At 47.9% G+C, this 22,769-nt stretch overlaps 1 protein-coding gene across 2 annotated transcripts in view; it reads left to right on the top strand.

Annotated features, from left to right (window-relative positions):
- CDH13 (cadherin 13) overlaps window positions 1–22,769 on the top strand; it is a 1,011,871-nt gene that overhangs the window by 912,544 nt on the left and 76,558 nt on the right. For both annotated transcript variants that reach the window (XM_070388650.1, XM_070388651.1), the window contains 2 exons: window positions 4,278–4,460; window positions 7,807–8,060. In XM_070388650.1, coding sequence (XP_070244751.1) covers window positions 4,278–4,460; window positions 7,807–8,060 — 437 coding nt within the window. The remainder of the gene's footprint in view (window positions 1–4,277; window positions 4,461–7,806; window positions 8,061–22,769) is intronic.

The following is a 22,769-nucleotide window of genomic DNA, read 5'->3' as shown; positions in this document are numbered from 1 at the left end:
AGCTGAAACTCCAGTACTTTGGCCACCTCATGCGAAAAGTTGACTCATTGGAAAAGACTCTGATGCTGGGAGGGATTACGGGCAGGAAGAGAAGGAGATGACAGAGGATGAGATGGCTGGATGGCATCACCGACTCGATGGACGTGAGTTTGAGTGAACTCTGGGAGTTGGTGATGGACAGGGAGGCTTGGCATGCTGCAATTCGTGGGGTCACAAAGAGTTAGACACAACTGAGCGATTGAACTGAACTGAACTGAATCTGGACTCCAGCAATTAAGCAAGCAGCCTTGCTTGTGTCCTGTCCCTTAAAGTCATGAGCTGTCACTTCTCCCCATATGTGGCATTCTAGCCTGCTGACCGTCATTTCCATCTTCCAGGTTAACCTTAACAAGCAACTCTTTGCTCTAAGAGGAAGAGCGTACATTCTCAGTGTAAATTAAAATGCAAGTCCCTCTTCCCCTGGTGGTGGGTGACCTTTGTGGCAAGTCCAGGTAGTCTCTTCCTAACTGTCCATCACAGAACTCACCTCACCTTATCAGAGAAAAGAAAATGAAATAACTCAGCTCTGAATTGCAAGACAGAGCTAATGAAACTCAGTATGTCCCAAGCCAGTCGCCCACACTGATTGTGTAAAAACATGTTTCACATCTCATACTTGATTTACAGCACAGTTTAACAGAAAGTAACTTTATCTATTTTTTCCAATTAAACGAAGTAATGTTATAATCAATAATTCCTCCTGCTCTGGTATGGTAAATTAATGTCTGTCTATTGTTTTTAAATCACAAAATGAGCATTGCTCTAGAAATATAAAATGGTACTATTTCGTTTTAATCTATTTAATTTTCCATTCTTGAATTACATAATGGGGTTAAAACATTGAATAGAATTAATAGAATGAGTATTTAATTAAGCAGTAATGAGTTTCTAAATGGATGCTCAAGGAAACTGGCTTTATAGTTTATGCAAGAATCAGATAATGGTCTTAACAGAGACTATAATAATTGTGTTGAATGTTTTCTATATTTAAAGATTTTTTTTTTCTGAGTTCTCTCAGGAGTTGATTTAAACATATTCCAGTTCCTTGATTAGACCTCACTTTGCTCTCAAGGTAAATTCTAAATGCCTTTCCCTGGCTGGCAAGGCTTTGCATCATCTGACTGTCTCCTCCCCCATAGCCCAAGAGCAGAGGGTTCTCTCCAGCCACACACACCTTCCCTCTACTCCACAAAGGCCCCGTGCTCCCTTGACCACTAGCCTCTGCACCTGCCGTTTCAGATCCAGGAGGACTCTCGCCTCTCACCTCACTAACTTTTCGTCTTCGTTTAGTTCTCAGGGAATTCTTCCCTAATGACCCTCACTAGGCTGGGGCAGGCAATGGGGACCTTGAGTGGGCATGAGTAACAGAACTTGTGGAAAGCAGATGTTACTGCAGTCCAGATCTGGATGTGACCTGCGGCTCACTCGGTGACCTTGGACCAAGCTGTTCCTTCCTCCTCCGAGCCGGCTTCTTCCTCTGCAACCTGCAGGGTCCGGCAGCGCATATGCCGCCATGTTCTGCTCCCAGGCACACGGCAGACAGCAGTAGACGATCACAGCACTCCTTCCTGCTGTCCCCAGGTGCACTGCCGGCCGCTCTACACGGCAGCCAGGCAGCCTCACAGTGCACAGAGTGGGTTCTCACATCCTCACCTCGGTCATCCTTGGCCTTGAACTGTCTTTCTTCTCCACCCAAACTGCATATTATCAATAGAATTATCTGTGCAGGTCAAGAAAATACTGAATCTCCGGCCTAACCCCAAATCAACTGAATTGGAATAGGGTTAGTTAAAAAAAAAAAAAAAAAGTGTTTTTAAAAAGCCCTCAAGGAGACTCTAACAGGACTAGGAACCACCAGTCTGATTTCAAGCTCTGGAATTTCATAATTTTGGGGAGAATGCGGGGAAGATAGAAGGTAGCACTAACTTAAACAAGACTCAGGAATCCGGTCAAAATCATTGTCTCCTGGAGCTGTTTCTATGTGACAGCACCCTCCATGTCCCCTTCACTCCAGCTGCTCTCCATCTGGTGTGTGTGTTCTAAGAATTTCCCAGCACCACTTGTAGGGAAGCGAGACAACCTACCCAGGTTCACTGAGGTGTGAGAGACGAATGAGTTCCCATCCCCAGCCTGTCTCCCCCAAGGCATCAAGATTACGGCTTCTGATTAATGATTTGCAAGTCAATTAATCAGCCACCGCTTTCGGGACTTCATTTCTCAAATTACTTCTCTTTGAACATCAGGGCCTTCTGACATTGTCTTACTGTCTTTAGGTTCTCTTTCCTACTAATTGAAATTCCAGGATATTTCTTGTTCTTCTTGTCAGCTTATTGGTATGACTTGCTTATATAATATTTGCAAACAGATTACTATTCACCTGTAGTGTGTCAGAGGTAAGCATCAAAACAATACTTTATGCTTCCAGCTCAAGGAATGTGCTAATAATGATGGCTTGTGAAGCGCAGTCTATGGGAAAACTGATTTTTCATTTATTGATTTATTTTTTCACCACGCCGACTTGCAAGAAACATTTGAGATGTATTACAATAAAAACAAAGGTACAGCAAAGCTCCAAACAGTTGATTTATATGTTTCCTTAGACAATGCTTTTCTAAAGTCCTGCTAGGTTGGGCCAGGGGTAGGAAGGATGGAGCTGGCTCCCTTCATTAGAGAAGATGGTACAGTCACGCTCTGGAGTCAAACTCTAGGGCTCCAATGCCAGCCCTTCCGTGTATGAGCGAGAGCGTTCTGGTATCCAGTCACCTGTCCTCAGGGTGGGTGGGGCTGTACTAGGGGAGAGGCGGCCATGCAGTCATTTCTGTGCAACCTACCATGAGACCTTAAGCTCCGAGGGTTAGCACAAGGCCCTTAGCGTGTCCTTAGAGGTCCCACTGGGCCAACCGTTGGCCAGGTGGTGTCCTCCGAGGGAGAGCGTGGTAAGAGGCAGGCGAACAGCCTTCTCCCCAGGGCCCTCCCTGGCCTTAGCTGGTGGTGAGCTGGGGGTCCCGGGGGACAGGCTGGGGGCCATGATCTGCAGGGCTCCAGAGCCCTCGCCACAGACACCCACTGGCCAGGCTGCGGCTTTGAGGCAGCTCCTCTTTCCCGTCCCCTTCTCCAGGACCTAATGGCAGCAGCCGTCTGTCTGCGTGGGTCCCCAGGACCCGCCCTCCCCCAACCCTATTTGAGTGGCCTGAGGACCCTGAGGGCTAGCTGGGTCCTGGGCTCCTGGCTTCCCTGTGATGACAGCCAGGCAGGGTCTGAGTACCAGGCCCTGAGGGAGCTGCCAGCTGAGATCTGCCTCTTCAGCAAGGCCTGGGTGCTGGTGGGAGGACCTATACTTGGCGCTGGACGAAGGTATGGTGGGGGTGGCAACTGGTCCTCAGAGGGATCCCCTCCTCTAACCCAGGCCCTAGACCTCGGAGGGTGAAAGTTGAGCCTTAGGACCTTGCCCTTACTTGTCAGAACAGAGAATAACATTTGTTTTGGTGGAGGTTTACAGGAACACCTGACCTCAAGAGCAAAGGATCTGACAGCAAGACGTTTGCAACAACTGCCCACGCCCTTCCTGCACCTTTCCGAGAAAAGGGTTTTGCTGACAGCTTTCCAGGAGTTTGCGGTTTTTAAGGCATGAGCCAGCTGTCTCCTTGCAGGGCCCTCAGTACACTTGTCTCTGCTCCAGACTCTGACATCTTGTTTGGCCTCGCTGTGCACTGGGCACACAGACTCACATTCATAACAGCTGCAAGAACAGATGCACAAAGGCTCAGACTCAGTCCAGGGCAGGGTCTCACTCAACGGCAGTTCAGGGCGGCTTCCATCCACCTCCTCATGGTGCCTCAGGGACCCTAGTGCCGTCCCTCCTTTGGCTCCACCTTCCCCTTGGGCCTCGTGGTCATCTGCATCCAGGTGGGGAGAAGGAAGGGGGCCCAGAGGAGACACAGCTCTTCTCTCAACACTCACCTCCAGTGAGCCCAGGCAAGCCCTGACCAACATCCCCCGATGAGAATTCAGGCTCATGGCCCCACGTAAGGCTGCTGCCAGAACCTGAAGCCTGTCATCTGTCAGCAGAGCACAGCGTCATGGTCTTCCTCTGTTTTGCTTTATTATTTAATGAGACGCTAGGGGTAACGTGCCCTGTACCAGGCATGTCACAGGAGCACCATCACTGGTCTTCGCTATGTTGGTGGTGTTGTTTTCCCAAAATAGTTACAGTTATGGTCTGCTTTGTTTGTTTACAGTTTCAAGCCACAGTCGAGGAAGGAGCCATGGGAGTTATTGTCAACTTGACAGTTGAGGACAAGGACGATCCCACCACGGGTGCATGGAGGGCCGCCTACACCATCATCAACGGGAATCCGGGGCAGAGCTTCGAGATCCACACCAACCCGCAGACCAACGAGGGGATGCTCTCCGTCGTCAAAGTAAGGGTGCCTCCGGCGCTCCTCCTTCCTTGCCTGAGCACCCAGGGCCCCCAGCTGAGGATAAATCAGCCCCAGTCTCCCCCTCCCGGAATTAAAATAGAGAAAGTCTCCTGCTTGAGGGAGTGCTTTTACCCTCACAGCCTTAAAACCAGCCCGTTCCACAGGTTCCAAAAAACTTAAACTTGCATGGAACCTTAAAACACATTCTCCAGACATTTCATAGTTAATTATCAAAGATATGCAAAAATGGGACCTGTGAAGGTTTCCTAAAGATCCATACTCAAATTGTGGATTATCACATTTCCTCTCAATCTTTCTTAGCAGAGTCTGGATTACTCTCTTAAACACAGCAGATAATTACACATACGGGGTGATCCTCAGTGTGAAACTGCCTGTGAGCACGTGGCCCTGCATGCTGACCGCTCTCTGCTGCAGGGAGTCTGAGAAGGACATGTGACCACAATGGAAAGGGAGGGCTTAGAAACATGGGAGGGAGGGGGAGGCAGCAGAGCGTGAGTGGCTGGTGGTCCCCATGTCCTGGAGGAAGGGGTCCGGGAGGTTCTGGGAGAGCTGCCGCCAGACCAGGCCATCTGCGGAATACAGCTTCTTTTCTGGGGGCTGAAGCAGTTTGCCTGAGAAGCAGGAAGCAGCTGTGTTTACGGCAGCCAAGTGAGTGGACAAAGCAGGAACATTGCCACCTACTCCCTGTGTGCCCTCAGCTAAGATGCGTAACTGTTTTCTGTGCCTCGGTTTCCTCATCTGTGAAACGAGGTGTCGGGACAGCCCACCTCTCCAGGCTGTTATGAGGAAGTCACCAGCTCATAAGTGGTGTGTTTCCAGTGGCTGCTGTAACAGTGACCACCAACGTGGAGGCTTAAAAGTCCAAAACCAGGTTCATGGGGCTGCAGGTGGTGTGGCTGGCCCCTGCTGGAGGCTCCGGGGACAGCAGGGGAAAGTGGAATTGTGTCCTCATTCTTCCCAGCTTCTGGAGCATCCCTTGGCTCATGGCCCCTTCCAGCATCTTCAGAGCAGTGCCCCAGCGTCTTCCTCTCTCTGACTCTGACCCCTGCTTCCATCGCCACATCTGCTCCTTCCTTTGACTTTCCTGCCTCCCTCTTTCAAGGCCCCCTATGGTTCTGTTGAGCCCACCTGGGTAATTCAGGCTTCTGTCCCCAGTTAAGGTCCTTAGTTTAATCACATCTGCAAAGTCCCTTTTGCCATGTAAGGTAACGTTCCAAGGATTAGAATATGGACATACTAAGGGTGGGGTCATTATTCAGCCTAGCCAGGCTGTATAAACATTTGCATCAGCAAAGTTCCATAATGCCACTGGGGGTAGGACCCAGAACCACTGAGAATGTCAGATTTTAGAGATGCTTCCTGCTTTGTTGGGAGGACAAGGGCTCTGGGTTTCTCCCAAGCCTGCCCTTTTCAGAACTTGGTCCAAACTGAACCCCAAACATCTGCCTGCAAAGAGCAGCTCTGTGAGTCCCAACTCCTCTTCCCTCGTCAGGACTCCCTGGAGATCCTGACACTGCCGTACGCTCAGCACTGCAGTTTCAAAGCCGTGAAAACCGTAAAATAACACAGCCTCTGGCTGTCGTCTGCATCTCATCCAGGGTCCATAAAAGGTGGCAGGCAGTTTTCCAGACCTGCAGCTGTAAGACAAAGCTTGGGTAAATACACATCCCCGCGTAAAGCCTACGGGAGCGCAGTTCTCCCAGCCTGTTTGCTGTGGCTTGAGTGAAATGGAGCATCGTGTCCTCCGGTCCCCACACGCCCCCTCCGACCCACCATGCTGTGAGTCTGAAATGTCCGCATCTACACGAGTCACCTGGAACGCTAGCCGGAATGTGGAGTCCTTCATGGGCTTGCATATTTGGGGCTTCACTTGGGCAGGACAGAGATCTGTTATTAGAAAGGAGGCAGCAGTGGTAAATTATTCTTGTATTCCAGGGAGGGAACCACAGTATAGCTCCTGGGTACCAACAGCTTTGTATCTGTTAGGGCTTAACACCCTAACACTCACCCTGATGGGAGGAGTTCTAGGTGGGGGTGGGAGGGGCAGTCCTATTACTACCAGGAAGTATTTCCAGGTCAGCACTTTGTGTGTGTGTGTGTGTGTGTGTGTGTGTGTGTAGGTGCCTGTGCATGTGTACACACATGTGCATCTGTGCACTTTCACAGGTGTGGGGTGGGCTGCATGCACATTAGCTGTAATTATTATAGAAGTTAGTGTAATTCTGCCTAAAGTTCCTCCCACTCGGCCTCTCTGATTACACCTCTACCTCCTGTGCCCACAGAGCTCTTTCAGTCCTCACCCTCATCCCACGTTCCCAGATCCCTTACAGCCTGCACTGCCATCCCCTTCCTTCTGGTTGAGTGTGAATCACCTCCCTGGACTCACTTTAGTCTCATCCTCCCAGCAGGAACGTCCATTACATCTTAGGTCTCATGAGTTAGCTTACTCATTTTCCGGTAAACACTGAAATAAAAATTGTGTCCTTGTCTCACCCAAATGTCTCCCCACACACACTCCCATCAACAGAAAATGTCACCCTCACTGCAGCTAATGGTTTAGAAGGAAAGTGACAGAGTGGATGTGGTCTGTGACAGTTTATGGTGGGCAGGCCACCACGTTCATAATGTCTACAGTGGGTTTCCTTAATGTCCTCTGACATTAGTCTACACAGCACCAGAGGAGGTAGACACCAGAGCCCCTTTGCATAATCACCTAGAAAGGGCCTCAGCAGGGCTGCTCGTTGGTGGGAGAGCCTGCCATGTATCTGGCATCGCATCCTCCTGCCCAGAAAATGGCAATAGAGCCACTGAGTCTTGAGGCCAAATGAAAATGCCCCCACAGGCTTCCCAGTGCCCTCAGGGGAGGCAGGGCCCTGCAGCTTAACCCCTCATGTCTCAGCCTCCCGAATCCTTTTCCTTACATGACATTCTACTAGAATAACATGCACCCACTGAAGCCCACAGGCGTGATGGAGTTTGGGGTCACAGGCTACAGGTGGGAAGGCTTTTAATGTCAGCATCATCAGGGAATCTTACTCAAAGAGATCTCACACCCAGAGACCCAGATCTCTGAGACTCATGTAATTGCTATGGTTATTTCTCAGTCTAAAACCCTCAACAACTCCCATATCTAACTTGTTATCTGTATGTTTCATACTCTTTTTCTGAAAGAGGGCCCCAAGTTGCATAAAACTTCTTAGTCCACAGAACCTGGATCCATCCCCGAGTGTCTGCACGGCCCAGGGGCTGTCAGAGGGCCTCTGTGCAAAAGCACCCACCCTTTGTGGCAGACCCATGTTCTGAGCACCCCCTCTCTGCCTTCCAGCCTCTGGACTATGAGATTTCTGCCTTTCACACCCTGCTGATCAAAGTGGAAAACGAGGACCCACTGGTGCCCGACGTCTCCTACGGCTCCAGCTCCACAGCCACTGTCCACATCACTGTCCTGGACGTCAACGAGAGTCCAGTTTTCTACCCGGACCCCATGATGGTGACCAAGCAGGAGAACATCTCTGTGGGCAGTGTGCTGCTGACAGTGAATGCCACGGACCCCGACTCTCTGCAGCGTCAGACCATCAGGTGGGTGAGCGTCTCCGTGGCCAGAGGCGGGAGGCAGGCAGGAGCGGCTCTTCCTTCCGGGTTACCATTGACTTACATACATTACATACACTGCTTAATGACCTGGCTGAGCAGGAAGTTTGTGTCATGATGAAGAGTTGGTGGCCAGTGACACCAGGGAACCAGGCTGACTACACGGGGAAGCTGGCCCTGTCCCTGGTTCCTGGCTGCAGAGCACCCGGGAGGAGAGGGGCTCCAGGGCTGTGTTCCCACAGGTTCCCAGGGCTCTGCCTGTGCCAAGCACGGTGTGGAAGGAGCTACCACCCAGGGCCCCTCGCATCTCAGATAGTTAACCTGCTCTATCAGTGGCCACAGCTTCATGAGAAAGGCTTGGCCAACTCCATGTACAGTTAAGGGTATTAGGAATTCAGAGAGGTTCAGTAGCTTGCTCAAGGCTGCCCAGCTTAGTAGCAGAAGAATCAGGATGGAGATATGGTGGTTCAGTATGCAAAGTCGGTGCTGTCGGCCAAGTGCTCCGGACTCTGAACTGTTAAGGGGAAGGAATAGATGTTCCCTGGTACTTAGAAATGAACCATCAGGGTTGAGTTAGCTCAGTCGGTAAAGAATCTGCCTGCAATGCAGGAGACTCAGGTTCGATTCCTGGGTCGGGAAGATCCTCTGGAGAAGGAAATGGCAACCCACTCCAGGATTCTTGCCTGGAGAATCCCATAGACAGAGGAGCCTGGAGGGCTACAGTCCATGGGATCCCAAGAGTTAGACACGACTTAGCAGTTAAACCACCACCATCGGGGCTGAGTTTTCCATTGATGATTGGAAAGCCAAAAAAAAAAAAAAGGTTCAAATTTTTAGTCTTCATTCCTTAAGCTCTGTCCAGTACTTCAAAAGAAGGGATTTTCTTAATGAGATTTAATTAAATGAGCATTATCTGCAGTGCATCTCATGCTGGTGGAGACGAGATGCCCTCCCTAGGGCGACATTTCACAGCAAACACATCGGCAGGCAGGTCCAAACATGGGCTTGTCTCTGCAGCAGGGAGTGATTAATCTTCCTCCTCCAGAACAGAATCTTCTCATAGGAGATACCAATAACCATGTATTAGACACATTCAAATAAACATGTGTCTTATTTTCCTGATTTGAAACAGCTGGAAACACGCCACCATCTCCATGTCGGCCACAGGACCGTGGAGCAGGCTGGCAGAAGCTATTTTCCAACCCAAACAGGGGTTTATTTTTTACAACAAAACTTTCTGAAACTCCAGATGAACTAGATACAAGCACAAAATAAGGCCAACTCCTGTAATAATGTGAATCTGAAATAGCCATTCTTTTTTTTTTTTCCTCTTCTCCTTTTATTTCCCCCTCTTCTGTATAGTGTTTGACAAAGGAAACACAAAATTTAAACATCAAAGAGAAAGATCAGGAAATCTGTAACTTAACACACTGTAAGGTAGTCGTACAAATTTAGGATGTCTCTGCTGCTGCTGCTGCTGCTAAGTCACTTCAGTCATGTCCGACTCTGTGCGACCCCATAGATGGCATCCCACCAGGCTCCCCCGTCCCTGGGATTCTCCAGGCAAGAGCACTGCAGTGGGTTGCCATTTCCTTCTCCAATGCATGAAAGTGAAAAGTGAAAGTGAAGTCACTCAGTCTTGTCTGACTCTTTGCGACCCCATGGACTGCAGCCTTCCAGGCTCCTCCGTCCATGGGATTTTCCAGGCAAGAGTACAGGAGGTAGAAGAGGTGACTCCAGGGTGGGTAGGAAATGCACTGAAATGGGGTTGATGTTGCTAAGCTTGGGATACTGCCTTTGCTGGGTAACGCGGGATGCTGGCAGGCATGACGATGTTACTGCGATGAGGAGGGGCTGAATCAGGTGTCTGGGATCTGGGAGTAGATGCGCCACTAAGGTGGGGCGGACAGGGAAGAGGCGGATCTGTCGGGGTTCTTTGTTTAAGACCGGCTCTGGCTGACTCGGGCAAAAGGGGAATTTGTTGGAAGATCCTAGGAACAGTTTATGAACTTTTCCCCACTGGGAACCACTAGTTTTTCTCTGTATCTGTGGGTCTGTCTCTGTTTCTTATATGCAGTCCTTTGTTTTCTTTTTTAGATTCTAGTATAAGTGGTAACAGAGTATTGGTCTCTCTCTGCCTTATTTCACTAAGCATAATATTCTCTAGGTCCATCCACATTGTTGCAAATAGCAGGATTTCATTCTTTTTATGGCTGAGTAATATTCCACACGTATTTGTGCGTATATGTATACACCACATTTTCTTTATTCATCTCTTGATGGGCACTTAGGTTAAACTTCCATACCTTGGCTACTGTAAATAATGCTGCTATGAACATTGGGCAGAATGATGTAGCTTTTCAAATTCATGGGTTGTTTTTTTTTTTTTAATATATGCCCAGGTGTGAAGTTGCTAGATAGTGGTTCTATTATTTTTTTTTTTTTTTTGCGGGGACCTCCACACTGTTCTCCATAGTGGCTGCACCAATTCATATTCCTCACCAACAGTGTACAAAAGTTCCCTTTTCTCCACATCCTCTCCAGCATGTGTTACTCGTGGTCTTTTTGATGATGGCCATTTTGATGGGTGTGAGATACCATCTCATTGTGGCTTTGATTTGCGTTCCTCTGATGATCAGTGGTGTTGAGGAGTTTATAGAATTGGAGAAGATGCTTGGACCGAGGCTGAGATAGCACAGGACTTGTTGTACCTCTAGGTAATGCGACCTGACAGGCGGCGCTGCAGGCTCTCACAGGGAGAGTGACCAACCTCCAGCCACTGTCCACTCTTGTGTCGCTCGGCTCACAGTTCATATGTCGGGGCAAGTCTGCTTTGCCTGAGCTGGAGCCATGCACCCCCAACTCAGGGCCCCCTGGCAGTCAAAGAGGTGATGTTCCCAGATGTGGCTGCAGCTGCCCCCACCACAGGCAGCTGATTGAGAAGCAGGAAGGAAACCCATCTGGCAAATGGGGTGTGGTGCTTGGAGCATAGCAAGAGGCCATGGCCAGCAGCCCCAGCAGACCAAGTCAGGAGGCGTGATTCCCAGCTGGAGAGGAGCAGATGACTGGCGAGGGACTCCAAGGCCAGCAGGATTTGAGCTTGGAGAACAAACCAGCAACTGGAACTGGAATCCAGTGGTTCCCCATTCTATCCCGCATGGAGCATTAGTGGCACCCACTGTGAGAAAAGGAGATCAGAGAAAGCAATTTGTCGCTTACTAGACATGAGGCTTGTGGTAGAAAGCAGGAACAGAGAAAGCTCTGAAGAGCTTCCAGTTTCCACAGTACAGCTGGTCATCACAGGTGTGATGTGACCCTCAGTCACGAGTGGCAAGGACCCATCTCAGCCTGACTTTTTCCAGGAGCGCCGGTGCTGGCCCACAGCATCGAAAATGAGGGCAAGGGCATTCAGCATGAGGATTCCAGGGCTCAGAATATTCCTTCCCCACCTTTTGACTCTGCGCTTAACCTGGTTTGGCTTCATCCTCAGCGGTCTCTGTGCGGCTGTAGAGGGTCAAGGCACCAATAGCAATGCCGGGCCTCAGTCCTACCAGAAAAAAAGATCCCCCCAACCAGAAGTATCTGCCGGAGGGCCAGGTGTGGGTCTCCCTGAGCCAACTCGCACACACACCTCACAGACAGAACAGCAGGACGGCAAGAGCTCCCCGGGGCTAGTCCTGAGGCCTGAGCCCACTGGGAACCCGGCATCCAACCACAAGTACCTGGGAGGTGGCTTCCCACAGGAATGCCCAAGGCCCTTCCCGGAGCATGGGAATGATCCTGAGTCATCAGGGGCCACGGAGAGCCACTGCAATCAAGTTCAATGTCATGGTCCCCTCGGGAAATATAACTGAGGTGTTCCTGTGGCTGTTTGGCTAAGAACTGTAGCACTTACAAATGGGTCTGGCTGAGCAGTGTCTGGACAAGTCCCTTTTCCAGCACTGAAAGCAAAGTAAATGTGTGTGCATGTGTGAGACACACATTTCGCTCTCTGGTCTGACTCTTTGGACACATTCCTTCCTGCTGAGATCCAGAGTTGCCTAGAAGTGACCCTTTCTCAGCCTGGCACTGACTGGACCTCCCTCCGCCCTTCCCTGCCCCCCCTCCCCGACCACCCACCCTTCCTCTCCTGGCACTGGTTCTGAGCTCCATCAAAGGTAGGCATAGCATCCCTGACAGGTTGAGCTGTTGTCACAGGAACTCTTCGGGGAGAAAAGGCTCATTAATTATTTGCAGCCTTTGATCCTGTACACGAGAAGTCGTGTCCCTGAGGGGCCGTGTGTGCAAAGGCTGAGCAGGGCTGAGGAGAGGGGCCGGGCTGGGACACGGTTTTCTAATCATCCACACTCAACTCCCCAGAATTCTCAGAAAGACATGATGACCTTGTGTCTGTGGTGGTGGTGGTGGTGTTTTCTTAATGATTCCTCGGGAGCAGGCATTGGAAGAGGGAAGAACTTTACAGTGGGAACTCCTATTTTTATCTCAAGGAGAGCTCTGAGTTCAACTGACAAAGTCACATGTACTCCAAGGGCGTTGATTCCCAGCAATAGCTTCACCCTGGCTCTGCACTCCTGCATGCTATCAGGGTGTCCCTGTGTGTGTGTGTGTGTGTGTGTGTGTGTGTGCGCGGCTCTGTGTGTGTCCACGTGTCAATCCCAGTGCCGATTACTCTTGGTCTATCCTTTACTCCATGCATCTCTTCCTTGTGCCTCTCTGTCTTCCCCTGCCTGTCTTCCTCCCCACTACTGTCTCTATTGGCATCTCCCCCGTCCCTCTAGGACCGTCTTTCTCTCTTGTCTCATAGCCGTCTCGTCTCTGTCTGCTTCTGTTCCTTCCTTCCTCCCATTCATTCCTCTCTCTCCTCTCTTCTCTTTTCTCCTCCTCTTTCCCTCTTCTTCTTTCTCCTTCCTCCTCCCTCTATCACCTCCCTCCCCCCGTTCCTCCTCTTCTTTCTCTGTCTCTGCCTCTCCCTCTCTGCCTATCTCTATATCAATATCTCACTCCAAGACTGTGGGTGCCTCAGCTCCAATAACCCCATCTCATCTCAGATGACTAGCCAGGCACTCAAGGCATCTTAGCGCAATGAGAGACCCGGCACACCCGGCCAGTATCCTGACAGCCTAATTCAGCTCCTGCCCCCACCGCGACAGGCCTCCTCCCTGAGGGCAGGCAGGCTCCCTCCCTTCCCAAGACAGGAAAACTCCGCCCTACCCCCAACCCCCGCAAAACTCAGGACCTCACTTCTGACTCATCCTGTCCTGTCTTTGGGGATGGAAAACACGTCTCAGACACAGTAGTTCCGCCCTGCCACTGGATGCCCTCTTTTATCTCACTAGGGAATGTTAAAACCAGTGAAAGGCGCCTTGATCTCTGAGAAGCCTGTAACTCTAAAGACAGGAGGTGTCCAGGCTTCAGAGTGAATATTCTCACTAAAAAGCCTGCGTTATTAAAGCTTGTTTAAAAGCCCATCGCATTGTGCTCTTAGCCAAATCCAAATGGACAGCAGTGGGCAGATGAAATTCTTCTTCTTAATGACTTGTATCTTCTTATCCTTATTATAAAGTTAAGATAGTTCATGGAGGAAACTTTTGAAAAGGTAGTTGGGAATAAAGAATCTAATTTTAAAAATCTGTGATAGTCCCACCCAAGGAAATCCCTTTTTAACAGCTTGGATATATCTCTAGTCACATGTTGGAGTACTACTTTTTATTTTCAAAATTGGTTCACATCACCCACTTTGCTTTGAAATCTGCCATTTTTACTTTCCAATACGTGATGAATCGCTTTCCGTGTCAAGAAATAGCCACTATTTTTAGTCGCTGAATATGCATTCTACTAGTCTATTACACAAACATGCTCATTTATTTATTCATTCCCTTGTTGTTGGCTATTTAGACTGTTTCCAGTCATATGCAATTATTTTTGTAAAAGGTCAGTGGACATGCTTGTCGCTAAATTGTTTAATGCATCATTAATTTTCTGAAGAATTTTCTGAAAATGCTGTGCAAAAGTGTTGATGTTGCTAATGCTTTTTGTCATATAAAGAATTCTATTTTTACCTAGGCAATCATATTTCTATTTTCCCTTATGACTTGAATTGATGGTTAGAAAGTTTCTCTGCTCCAAGGTTATGTGAACATTGACATGTTGTAAAATAGAGCTGGTTCCCATAGCCCAGCCTCTCAACACACAGAGGCAAAGAGACTGGCTTCAGCTCTCAGGACAGAATCTGCCTCCATGAACACCAGACAGGGATCCGGCACTTCTCGAGGACATTTTAGTGTCTCCAGTGAGCAATGGACCCATGCACCTAAACTTGTGGGCTAATTATTGTCAGAAATACCAGCTCAATGATAATTATGCTAAGATGGAAATGACTGTATTTCCTCAACAGCCTCCAACAGTGAGATGAGAAGCAGGGACCAGTCTCACCATGGCATCAAGTCTGTTGCGTTGGTTACTGTAGGGATATGGCCAGCAGCTCCATCATTTTGAGTGGTCTGAGAGGACTTATTTCATTCTCTGAATGATCAGGGGATTTCTATTGAGGCAGCCAAGTAGCAATTCCAATTCCAAACATTTTTTAGACAGAACTCATCTTCTCTCTCTGGTCTGTAGTAAACAACCTTATAGCAGAGACTTCTGCCACACACTGAACATGTAAGATGTGAGCTGAGGAAAAATATTGTCCTTGCCCAAGTGAAATTACCCTTTGCTGCTCAAGCATTTCTGGGGAAAAGGATCATTCATCCTGGGAGCCCCACAAGTGTTTGTCCAGCAGCACTGTATCTGTGAGGATTAAGTTTGGCTGACTATAAACGGAAAATTGAAAACGATGGTGGTTCAGAGAAGATAGAAATTGTTTTTTGTTTTTTGTTTTTCCTTGTATAAAATAAGTATAAAGCAGCTACGGCAGTCCAGGGCAGATGGCAGTTCCACAAAGCCGGCAGGGGCCCCACTCCTTCTGCTCACCATTCAGTGGCCTCTAAGCTGGCAGTCTCTGCCTCATGGACTGTGTTAGCTGCTAGTGCTCCAGCCTTCACATCTGTGTTTCAGGCAGTAGTTTGGGAGAGAGGGAATACAGAATGGAGTCTCCTGTATTTTAGGCAGTCTTCCTGAAAGTCAAGCACTTTTCTATTTGAATCTGATTGGTCAAAATCAGTCGCATGGCCACAACCTAGCTGCAAGAAATACTAGGAAGCATGGTCATTTTTAGGTGGGTAGCAACCAGCTTTTAAAAGTGGAATTCTTTACTAAGAAAGAGAAAAAGGGTGGATATTGTAAGGCAACCGGAAGCTTCTTCCATGAACACCTTTCGGTATTGAACCTTTCTGTGTAATAAAAGACAACAGGATGAATTTTACAAGATGAATACATGCCATGAAATTAGATTTTACACAATCAAAATAATAGATAATTGTGTTGCCAAAGACAACTGCTTGAAAAAAAGCACACGCATTATAGTTTTCCATTCATTCCTTTACTGAATTCATTCACTGGCATTTGTCTAGTGCGTACTATGGGCCTTACACTGCTGGGCACAGTGTTTTCACTCGTGGAAGAAATGGTCTCTGCCTACAGCCTCCAGGGAGCTTATAGTCAAAAGAGCAAGAGCGATGCCCCAGGAAAAAAAGGAAGAGGGAGGGGAAAAGGGAGAGAGAGGTAAACGAAGGAAGGAGAGAAAGAAGTTGTCTCCTTGGAAAGTAGGGACCAGTGGTCCCCAGCTGGGGAGAAGGAGCCAAGCAACAAAATTATTTCTTTCCAAGCATCATTGTCATCTCACTGGTCAACAGATTCCTACATCCCCCAGAAATGCCACCATCCCCATGCCTTTGAGCTGGTCTCTGCCTCCTGGGAATGGGGTACCAGACTAAACCAGGCAAAGATTGCCAGGCCCCCTGGACGCATGTTTTGTATAACTAAGATGCCTGACATTTTCATATAAAAGTTTACCAAAAGCACTGAGGGCAGTCTTACTTAACTCTCACAACCACCCTGTGAATAGGAAATGATGCGTCTACCTCTTTTATGAGGAAAACGTAACCTCTCTGAGCCTAGGTTTATGGGAAGAAAACATACAAATGAGGTGAACTACCGGGGCTTATCTCACCACCACCTCGCCCATGTCTGTGTGTCTTTCTGAGGTTTAGGCATCCCCCTGCAGGTGACCCCCTTACTTTCAGAATGCACTGCCACTGGCTTTCTGAAAGCCTGCTGCTGCTGCTGCTGCTGCTGCTAAGTCGCATCAGTCGTGTCTGACTCTGTGCAACCCCATAGACAGCAGCCCACCAGGCTCCTCCATCCCTGGGATTCTCCAGGCAAGAATACTGGAGTGGGTTGCCATCTCCTTCTCCAGTCTAGTATAACGTTTATCACGCTTCACTGTTACACTGTTATTTTCCACTAACCCTCGGCCTCTGTGAGGGTAACGAGCATGTTCACTTCCATCCCTGATAAACCATCAGGGCTTCATCAGTACCATTTAGTTAATTAAGCACTCAGGCCCAGCACCAAGGCCTTCAGAACTTTTGTCCTTGACAATAATGTCAAGGACGCAAACATATAATCTGTCATCGCCAAAATTTGAAAAGGAAACAGCAAACTGAAGTTAATAAAGACTGAGTGTCCACAGCACCATGACTTCAGCCATGTTGAATTTAATATTTGAAAAAATGTCATTACATTTCCAAGGGCTTCCCCGGTGGCTCAGCGGTAAAGAATCCGCCTGCAGTACAGGAAACTTGTGTTCCATCCCTGGGTTGGTAAGATCCCCTGGAGGAAGAAACGGCAACCCTCTCCAGCATTCTTGCCTGGAAACTCTCATAGACAGAGGAACCTGGCAGGCTATAGTCCATGAGGTCACAAAAAGTTGGACACAATTGAAGCGACTGAGTACATTTGCAAATTATTTGTAGATCACACTGTAAGGATGTCTGGGTCAGCACTAGAAAAATCACAGAGGATTATTAGTGAAATATTCCCATATCCAAATTATCCCAAAAGCAAAAGTATAAAAATTATCTCAAAAATTATGCATTTGCCATGTGGTACATTTCAGTCTGTTTGGTGTGACTTGGGAGGAGGCCACCATGGACAGAGAAAATTCTTAGAGGCCAAAAGGTCCTCTTTTATTATCTTATTGGAGTGTAGTTGATTTTGGAATAGGAAGTGGCAACCGACTCCAGTATTCTTGCCTGGAAATTCCCATGGGCAGAGGAGCCTGGCAAGCTACAGTCCATGGGGTCACAAAGCGTCAGACACGACTGAGCGACCGAGCACACACACACAGTTGATTTACAATGTCGTGCTGATTTCCGCTCTATACTAACGTGACTCAGGTATACACGTACACATGCATTCTTTTTCACATTCTTTGCTATTGTGGTGTATCTCAGGATATGGAATGTAGTTCCCTGAGCTCTACAGTATCCTTGCTGTCTTCCCTTTCCACATATAAGAGTTTGCATCTGCTAATCCCAAAACTCCGCATCCAGCCCTCCCCACCCCTTGGCAACCACAAGTCTGTTCTCTGTGTCTGTGGGTCTGTTATTGTTCTGTAGGTAGATTCATTTGTGCCATAGTTTAGATTCCACATATAAGTGCTACCATATAGTATTTGTCTTTCTCTTTCTGACTTAGTTTACCAACTATGATAATCTCTAGGTTCACCCATGTTGCTGCAAATGACGTGATTCTGTGCTTTGTACGGCTGCAAAGCATCCCATTGCTTACGTGGGCCACCTCTTCTTTGCCTCTTCGCCTGTCAGTGGACACTTAGGTTGTCTCCAAGTCTCAGCTGTTGTGAACAGTGCTGCTGCAAGTGCTGCTGATCAGGGCGGGTGTATCTTTTTGAATTATAGTTTTGTCTGTATGCCCAGGAGCGCGATTGCTGGATCATTTGACCACTCTATCTCCAGTTTTCTGAGGAACCTCCATACTGTTTTCCATGACACCTGTACCAGCCCAGCACTGGGCCTGGCCCATGGACGTGCTTGGTAAACAAGTATAGCGTGGTTTGCCAGCAGCTGGGGTGGAGTGTCTGTATGCAAGCATTTGTACATAAGCAGACATGGCTTATTGTTTATGGATTACTATTATTTTCGTCTTCAAGTATCGTCTAATGTCTCCCAACCATGGACATATTTGCATGTGGCTTTGTTTTAAACCAACCCCAGGGACAGGGAGGGGGATGGCCTGAGCAGGACTGATCAGCCTCACACTGGGCTTCCCAGGTCCATAGCCTTAGCCAAGGAGCCAGGTCCATCAGCCACCTCTTCTTCCAAAACCATGAGCCAGATTGAGCCATTCTTTAAACACAGAATATGAGAATCAGATCCGAATTGGATCCTTATCTCTCTGAAAACCACTGCCCACTTTGTCCTGATTTCTCTGAGTCTTTTTAAGTCATTTCCCATCCCTTCCTCCTCTAGACTTGGAAGCTTTTAAGCTCTGAGTAGATTCATTCATGGTCTCAAACTGGTGCAGAATGCAACATGCAGTGATGAAAATTCAGTCCGAAAAGATTTGCTAAAATGCCCAATTTCAGGTTTTGCTGGTCTTCTTGGGACTCATCAAGTCTTTTTCTTTAATACCTCATTTAATCTAATATTGAGGCCCATTCAAAGGAAATCACATGCAAAAAAAAATGATAGGAAATTGAGCAAAAATCATCAGCTGGCTATGTGGCATTTTGTTCTGTATCTTCTAAGACCTTTGGAAGCAGATGGCAAAAATCAGTTCCCTTGGAAATTAGGATTTTGTCATCACTATCAGTTCTCAGGAACACAGAGATTCAAAATGTATAGTAGCTCACCACTGATTGGGAGGAGAAAAGAGGGTTGTAACTCCTTTTGAAAAAAGAAAAAAAAACAGATTTCAAAACCAGATTTAAGAGTTTAATTTGGGGTGACTCCTACCTTTTAAATTTTAATCAGAAGTTAAAGGCCAAAATGAAAAGAGCCTCCATCCACTGAAATATATTATTAACACTTCATCTTAATTAAATGTGCTTACTGACCTCAATAATAGGATTTGGGGTGAGGTCATTTCTATTAGTTCTTTTTTTTTTTTTTTTGGTGAGGTATTTCTTGAGTCAACACAGAGCATAAAATGTAAATGAACTGTTTACAGGGGCACCTTTGTAATTTTTAATTAAAGTGATGTCCTTCCATTGGAAGATCGTGGTGGCCATTGTTTTCTTGCCTATTCTGCTATAGGATTTTTAATTATTTATGAAATATATAGCTTACTCTTATTTTTAACAATCAGATTTTCTGTTATGAAGATGGCAATGGGAAACAAGATCTAATAAATTCAACAACTGAATCTTTATAGATTTAACAGCTTCAGTGGCTAAAAATAGGATTCTGGCCTTTATAATGATCCAGAGACGGAAGACCTTCATTATTAACCTCAATTAGAGGTGCTCGATTTGGTTACTATGAAACATCCGACCATTTGGAAAGAGTTGAAAGGATATTTTACAGTTTACCCACCTTTTTAACATCCATCTATGTATTATTATAAACTGGCCATGGGCCAGACTTTCATTATTGAAAGCATGGTTTCAAATTGGTTACATTTTAGTATAATTATAATGGTCACTCTTGGCAGCCTAAGAAATTAATTTTCAGAACCAATAAAGAAAATATTGACAAATGTTAATATTGTTTCTTGCTCAATGTTTTCTAAACTGTTAAATCTGCTTAGCTGTTTTTTTTTTTTTCTGTTGTTATTGTAATAAAGGCATTTGAATTAGATGAGGGTTGCTGCAGAAGCTACCAATACAGCATTGATTAAGAAAGCCACACACTTCAGGATTGCAACAGAAGTCGGTCAGGGAAGATAGCCGATTTATTATCTGTCTGTCAATCACCAGCCAAGGAACACGCCTTGGGCACTCATGAACAGCTTATCACAGCATTAGCACCGACTCCAGTAATGAAACCAGTTGAGTCTTGAACTAATTCAAGAAGCGCACTTCATCTCTGCTCCCAGTTTACTCTCCAAATGAATCCTGAAGCTCTGTTTTCAAGTGCTGAGACACTCAACTACAATTCTCTTGCTATGTTTAATTTGGAGGTTTCCCTGTGTAGTCTAACCATATGGACAGGAATCTCAGGATACAACCAGACTTCATGTCGCCGACTTTAACAGCCTCAGATCCTTGTGTGGGGACTGCACACGTGCAGTGGGGTCTCTGGATTTGGATGAGGGCTAGGGCAGAATAAGCCACCTCTTTAATCGTTAGATTTTTATTCATTCCATAAGCACTTAATGAGCACCTACAATATACCATGCCCTTTTCTTGGCACTGGGGATATAGCAGCAGGTGAAACTGTTGAAAATATCTGTCATGATGGAGATTATATTCCTGTGGGGGAAGGAGAAAACAATCAAGAAGATAAATTTAAAAATAAATAGCATAGTAGCAAAGAAAAAAAAATAAAGCAGAGAAAGAAGTAGGGTCTGACATCTCAGGAAAGAGCTGAAAGAACTGAAGGGTGAGCCATGCAGATATCTGGGGAAGAGTGGTCCAAGCTGGGAAGATGACAGGTGCAAAGGCCCTGAGGCCGGGTGTGCAGGGTGTGTGATGTGTGGGGAGGTCAGTGTGCCTGTGCAGAGGGATTGAGGCGGCGGGAGCAGAAGCCAGAGTTGTGTGCAGGTAAAACATTCACTCTAGATCAAACACAAGATGGGAAGTTAAAGGCCCTAATGGTTTTAGAAGAGAGTCTGTGGGAAGGGTTCTGGGGAGGGGAGAGCGCAGAGGACCAGTGGGGAGGGCACTGCAGTGACCCAGGTCAGGGAGGTTGGACTTGGCAGCAGCAGTGGAAGCTGTGAGAAGCAGGCAGATGCTGGAAGCGTTCAGAAGGTGATGGTGTTACCCAATGCAAGTTCATATGCCCAACACACAGCGAGGCCAAACAAACCCAAACGCAAAATATCGGAATCTGGAGCAGAGAAAGCTTAATTGCAGAGCCACCCGAGGAGAATAGGCGGCTCCTGCTCGTAAAACCCCTGAAGTCCCTGAAGGGTTTCCTCAAAGCATTTTTCAGGGCCAGGAGAGGGAGGGGCGTCCCAGGGTGTGTGATCAGCTCCTGCACAGTTCTCTGACTGCTGGGTGGGCTTCAATCCTGGGGGCTACCTGCTCATGATCGAGTAATTAGTATCTTCCATTTGGTGGTGGTTTTAGCGTCTAAGTACTTCAGGAAGGAGCAAAAGCAGAAGCTCCGGGGAAGGGGTTACAACCCTGAGCCTTTGAGATCCCCAAAGAGGTGCGCAAAGGCGGGAAAGAAAGAGGGCCCCCCGGGGTGAAGCCCTTGGCTGTTCTGCCATTCTGAGGAGTGGCCCGCCTGGCGTGCTGTACGCGAGGCCACTGCCTGAGAGTCACGGAGCCAGCATCATTACATACAGTTCGTGCCCTTAGCTGGGCTGTCAGACCTTGGAGGGGCAGATCCAGAGTCTGCCAGGCACTGCTTCCTTGGGCTCCAGGGTGGTGTGGACACTCACAGCCAGGGGCAGGTTGGTCCTAGGTCGGCCTGGCTCTGTCCATCTCCTCTTCTGTCATCAGCACCTTATAATTCCTCCTGTGGTCCACTTTCCTAACACGTTCAGTCTATGTCAGCCTCTTTCTTGTGGCTACACTGGTGTGCTCACACTTACAACAGAGCAGCTGGCATTTACTGCGTCCCAGACACTGTTCTCCATGCCTTATATGTACAGTCACTTCTGATTTCCCAACGACCCTGTAAGAAACGTGCGACCATCACCCAACTTCACAATTGAGGCCACCAAGGCTCAGGGAGATTGGAAAACTGGCCCAAGATCACAGGGATTCGCACACAGGAAAATAAATTGCAAGTCAGAGCTCTCACCTCTCCACACTCTGCCTCCCAAACCAATACACAGAAAAAGCTCAGCCCTCAATGTGCGATTGCAGACAGACCCTAGAGCTTTTCTCTACCAGCTTTCTACTTTTCAGAATACAATTGCACGTTCCATTTCTGATTCTCACTTGATAGTCTTCAAATCTTTGACACATCTTTCTGCTGAATGTCACAGCAAAGCCTGCTGCTGCCCAGCTACCTATGAGGACCACAGGGAGGTGGTCTGGCCAGAGCTCCCTGGACCAGAGACTGGTCCCTCAGGCAGGCAGGTGTCTCGGCACACTCTTCTCCTCACGAGGAACCTCTTCCCACCGTCATCGGGCAGGGACGGCTTCACCTGCTGGACAGGCATCTGCTGCATGGTTGACAATGCCACCATTTTCCCAGGCTGCCCCCACCTCTGGGCGTCTTCCCATTTAATTCATTTCCATGTGCTCCCACATGTATGATTGTCTTAGGGAGAACAAAAGCTCCAGAATAAAATCATTTCCTAACGCTGCCAAATTTATTAGAAGAGACTAGAAAACGTCAGCTTTGAAGGAGGTGTTTTCTCAGAGGACGTGAAGGAAACAGCTCATGACTTTCATGCCATCAGAGGCTCTGGTTGCCTCCAGGAGCTGCCCCAGTGGGCTGCACTGGACGGGGAAGGCCCCAGTCTCACATGGCCTCGCACAGAGAAGTAGCCGAGCCCAGGGCCCTGGTGGCCCCGCTGCCTGCCAAGTGCCAGACTTCCTGAGCACAAACCCCCACTCATCCATTCTCCAGGTGTGTAACCCTGGGCACACAGTCAATTTCTCTGTGCCCGTGTCCC

Source organism: Bos mutus, chromosome 18, assembly GCF_027580195.1.
Source record: "Bos mutus isolate GX-2022 chromosome 18, NWIPB_WYAK_1.1, whole genome shotgun sequence".
NCBI classification, from domain to species: domain Eukaryota; kingdom Metazoa; phylum Chordata; class Mammalia; order Artiodactyla; family Bovidae; genus Bos; species Bos mutus.
The sequence above is the reverse complement of the archived record's forward strand: the minus strand, read 5'-3'. Positions and strand labels throughout refer to the sequence as shown.